This window comes from Mus pahari, chromosome 9, assembly GCF_900095145.1.
Source record: "Mus pahari chromosome 9, PAHARI_EIJ_v1.1, whole genome shotgun sequence".
Classification (NCBI taxonomy): domain Eukaryota; kingdom Metazoa; phylum Chordata; class Mammalia; order Rodentia; family Muridae; genus Mus; species Mus pahari.
The window spans coordinates 19,080,699-19,084,114 of record NC_034598.1 but is presented as its reverse complement, the minus strand read 5'-3'; the positions used below and the strand labels follow the sequence as shown (position 1 = coordinate 19,084,114).

The 3,416-nt window shown below is 37.4% G+C and overlaps 1 protein-coding gene across 2 annotated transcripts in view; it reads left to right on the top strand.

Moving 5' to 3' along the window:
- The window catches only part of Cep85l (centrosomal protein 85 like), a 108,259-nt gene that overhangs the window by 87,369 nt on the left and 17,474 nt on the right, over positions 1-3,416 (top strand). For both annotated transcript variants that reach the window (XM_021204887.2, XM_029542186.1), the window contains one exon: positions 2,927-3,081. In XM_021204887.2, coding sequence (XP_021060546.1) covers positions 2,927-3,081 — 155 coding nt within the window. The remainder of the gene's footprint in view (positions 1-2,926; positions 3,082-3,416) is intronic.

Sequence of the window (3,416 nt, the reverse complement as noted above, 5' to 3'; positions counted from 1 at the left end):
CATCATTGGGAAGAGAGGCCCCTTGGTCTCGCAAACTTTATATGCCCCAGTACAGGGGAACACCAGGGCCAAGAAGTGGGAGTGATTGGGTAGGTGAGTGGGGAGGGGGGAGGGCATAGGGGACTTTGGGGATAGCATTTAAAATGTAAATGAAGTAAATATCTAATAAAAATTGGAAAAAAACAAAAATACCAAACAAACAAAAAAATGAAGCAATGACGGTGTTTCCTTATGTTAAGAATTAGTAACATTCAGAAGGTATTTACTGAGTCTCTTATGTGGTGAATGGCATGCCAATCAATTTGAGCATTTGTTAACAACCTCCAGGCTTACAGTGTGACCTCTGGCAAATGAAGTGCTTCTTTGCCAGAGATAAACTTCTTTGAGGACACAGCAATAAACTCAGTTCGACGCTATTATAAACAGCAGTAACTCAGATGGCTCATTATAAGCAAGCCAAATAACCTGCTATTTGAAAGTAAATGTCTCAATTTATTCANATTTCTAATAGCTCTCACAATTTAAAAGACCACTACAAAACTGATTATATCTCTATGACACTTAGGAACTGGGCATGTAAAATACAGTAATATTTATTAAGAGAAGGCTTTTAAATAAAGACTGTTTAAATAAATCAATAAAGGTTATATTAGTTGTATTTCCCCATAGAACTTAAAAATAATAAAACTAGTAAAATCCAGTCTTAAGCCAATTGAAATAAAGGAAACCATATGTTGAGTTAGAGCATAAGAAAAACAAATTTTCACAGTGGAGCAGAGACTAGCAGCTTTTAAATGGCACTATAGCAAAGAGTGGAAAATGAAACAGCATTCCAAGTAGAAGATCTTAAATATAAAACTAATACAGATGTTCGTGAGTTCTTGAAAACAAGGATAGAATATCAGACACAGGAAGTCATGCATATTAGTGCAAGCTTGGAATCTCGGGCCTTTAGAGGGTTGAGATGCATGGACCCAGTGTGGAAGTCAATCTTGGCTACTTAGACATTCTTACAGCCTGTTGTGAAATGTCTCCTTTAAGATCATAGACTTAAAAATGTAATATGAACTAACCAGTACCCCCAGAGCTTGTGTCTCTAGGTGCATATGTAGCAGAAGATGGCCTAGTCGGCCATAATTGGGAAGAGAGGCCCCTTGGTATTGCAAACGTTATATGACCCATACAGGGGAACACCAGGGCCAAGAAGTGGGAGTGGGTGGGTTGAGGAGCAGGGCAGGGGGAGGGTATAGGAAACTTTCGGGATAGCATTTGAAATGTAAATGAAGAAAATATCTAATAAAAGTGGGAAAAAAAGAAATTGCATACTGCTTCTAAGACATAATTGATTCTAAAACTGTTCATAGAAAAATAAATGGATCCGTCCTTTGTTTTTAATATATGATTACCTTTGTAATAATCCTATGTGGTAACTGTTTTAAGGTTCCACTTTTATACTTTACTTTTTATTTATTGTGTGCATCTGTGATGTGTTTGGAGATCAAATGACAACTCTGTGGAGTTGGTTCTGTCCCACCTTTTCTGGATCCAGGCATCAAAATCAGTTGTCTGGCCTGTGCTGCAAAGCACCTTTGTCTGCTGAGCCATCTTTTTGGTCTCTAACATTTTATTTTTAGAAGGCAGTAGTTTCTAAACTAGCTGTTAACTCTACTTCATATCCACATTCACTCTAGTTTTGGTTTTCTCTAGTGTTCTCTGAGATTGAAGGATTTTCAAGAGTTTTGAATATCTGTATAGATTTTTTTCATTGTTCTTAATCTTACTGTAATTTTAATATATCTGGATATATAGTGTGCGTTCCCTCCTTTGGCTTCTGTTTTCTTTTCTGGGTAACTCATTACATGTCTCTTGCCTATTCTGGTGACGACTTTTGAGACATACATTCACTCCCATTCGAAGTCCTTCGAAGCCATGGGTTTCCACCCTTGGCACAGACAACATCTGAGGAGCAGAAGCATTTCTGTGCAGTGTGCCTTGTGCACTATGGGATGTGTTCACTGTGGGATGTCTACTCCTTGTAATCAGTCCCGCTGGCCTCTACCTCCTAGAGGATCACAGTGCAGCTTCTCTCTCCTAAAGCAAATGACAGTGGACATTTGTCCATTTCTTGTGGGGGTAAAAATCCACAGCTGAGAATTATTTACATAATTTTAGGATGTACATAGACAGATTCTTCATTTTATTTTGATTTTAAATTATAAAAGTAAGCGAGATTATATAAAAGGAGGTACTTAAGGGCCATAGATTACTTGATCAGGAAGAGGCAGCAGTAAATAAACAAAGCATGTTTTCACAATAGTCAGAAAATGGAACCAATGAGGTGCCTACATGTAGATGAATAGATACACAATAGATAGTAATACATAGAATAGAATATTATAGGGTCTAAAAAGGAGGAACTGTAACACATTTTTCAGCATGAATAAACCTGGAGAACCTTTTATAATAAAGTATAGTAAAATAAGCCAGCCATGAGCAGGCAACATTGGATGATTATATTACATGAGATGTAAAGGCAGTCAGCCTTCTGAGACACAGAGTAGTGGAGTAGGATGCCGTGGAATGGGATGAACAGTGATTGGAAAGAAATGTAATGGGTACAGGGATATTTTGTTACTTCTAGAATTGTCAAAAATAACAATCTGAATGGACTTAATACTAAAGAGTTATACATGCAGACATGATGATGTTATGATGATAAATTTTATATTTTTTGCATTTGACCACACTTTATAAAAATAAAGTTTTAAGTATTTACAGTCTTCTTCCTCATAATCCCACTCTTCCAACATATTCACATAATAGATTACAAACAAAAAACCTGTTTAACCTGGAGAATAAAATAATTTTATTGCAGTATTTTTAGTACTGCATGCACCATACATAAACTGTAAACATGTTTCCTTAGCTTCAAGTTCTTGAGGAAAAAAACAAGAATTTGCAAGAGACTTTGATAGACACAGAGAAGGAGCTTGAGGAAATTAAGAAGCAATGTCAAGATAAAGAAGCACAGCTACTGCGTCAGAAGAAGAAGGAAAAGGAGCTGGTAACTTCTGTTCAGAGGTAAGGAGGCCTTCCCTGCCTTCAGGGTCTTTATGTTGCCAGTATTATCACAAGTATGTTCTACTTAAGTGGTACTATTATTGTTAGCATGCTTTCCTTGGAAATGTGCTCCATGCTGTCACTGAAACTGATTGGTTCAGTTTTAATTTGGTATTTTGAAGCACTGTACCAGCATCTTGCCAAAAATTTTAGGTGAAAATAGCAAAAGAGTGAATAAACAAGGTCAGGTCCACAAGTGTGTGCTGAAAACACTGCTGCAAATCCCTGAGCACCCTCCTTCCCCTCAGAGAGGGCTAACCCCTGAGCACCCTCCTTCCCCTCAGAGAGGGCTAACC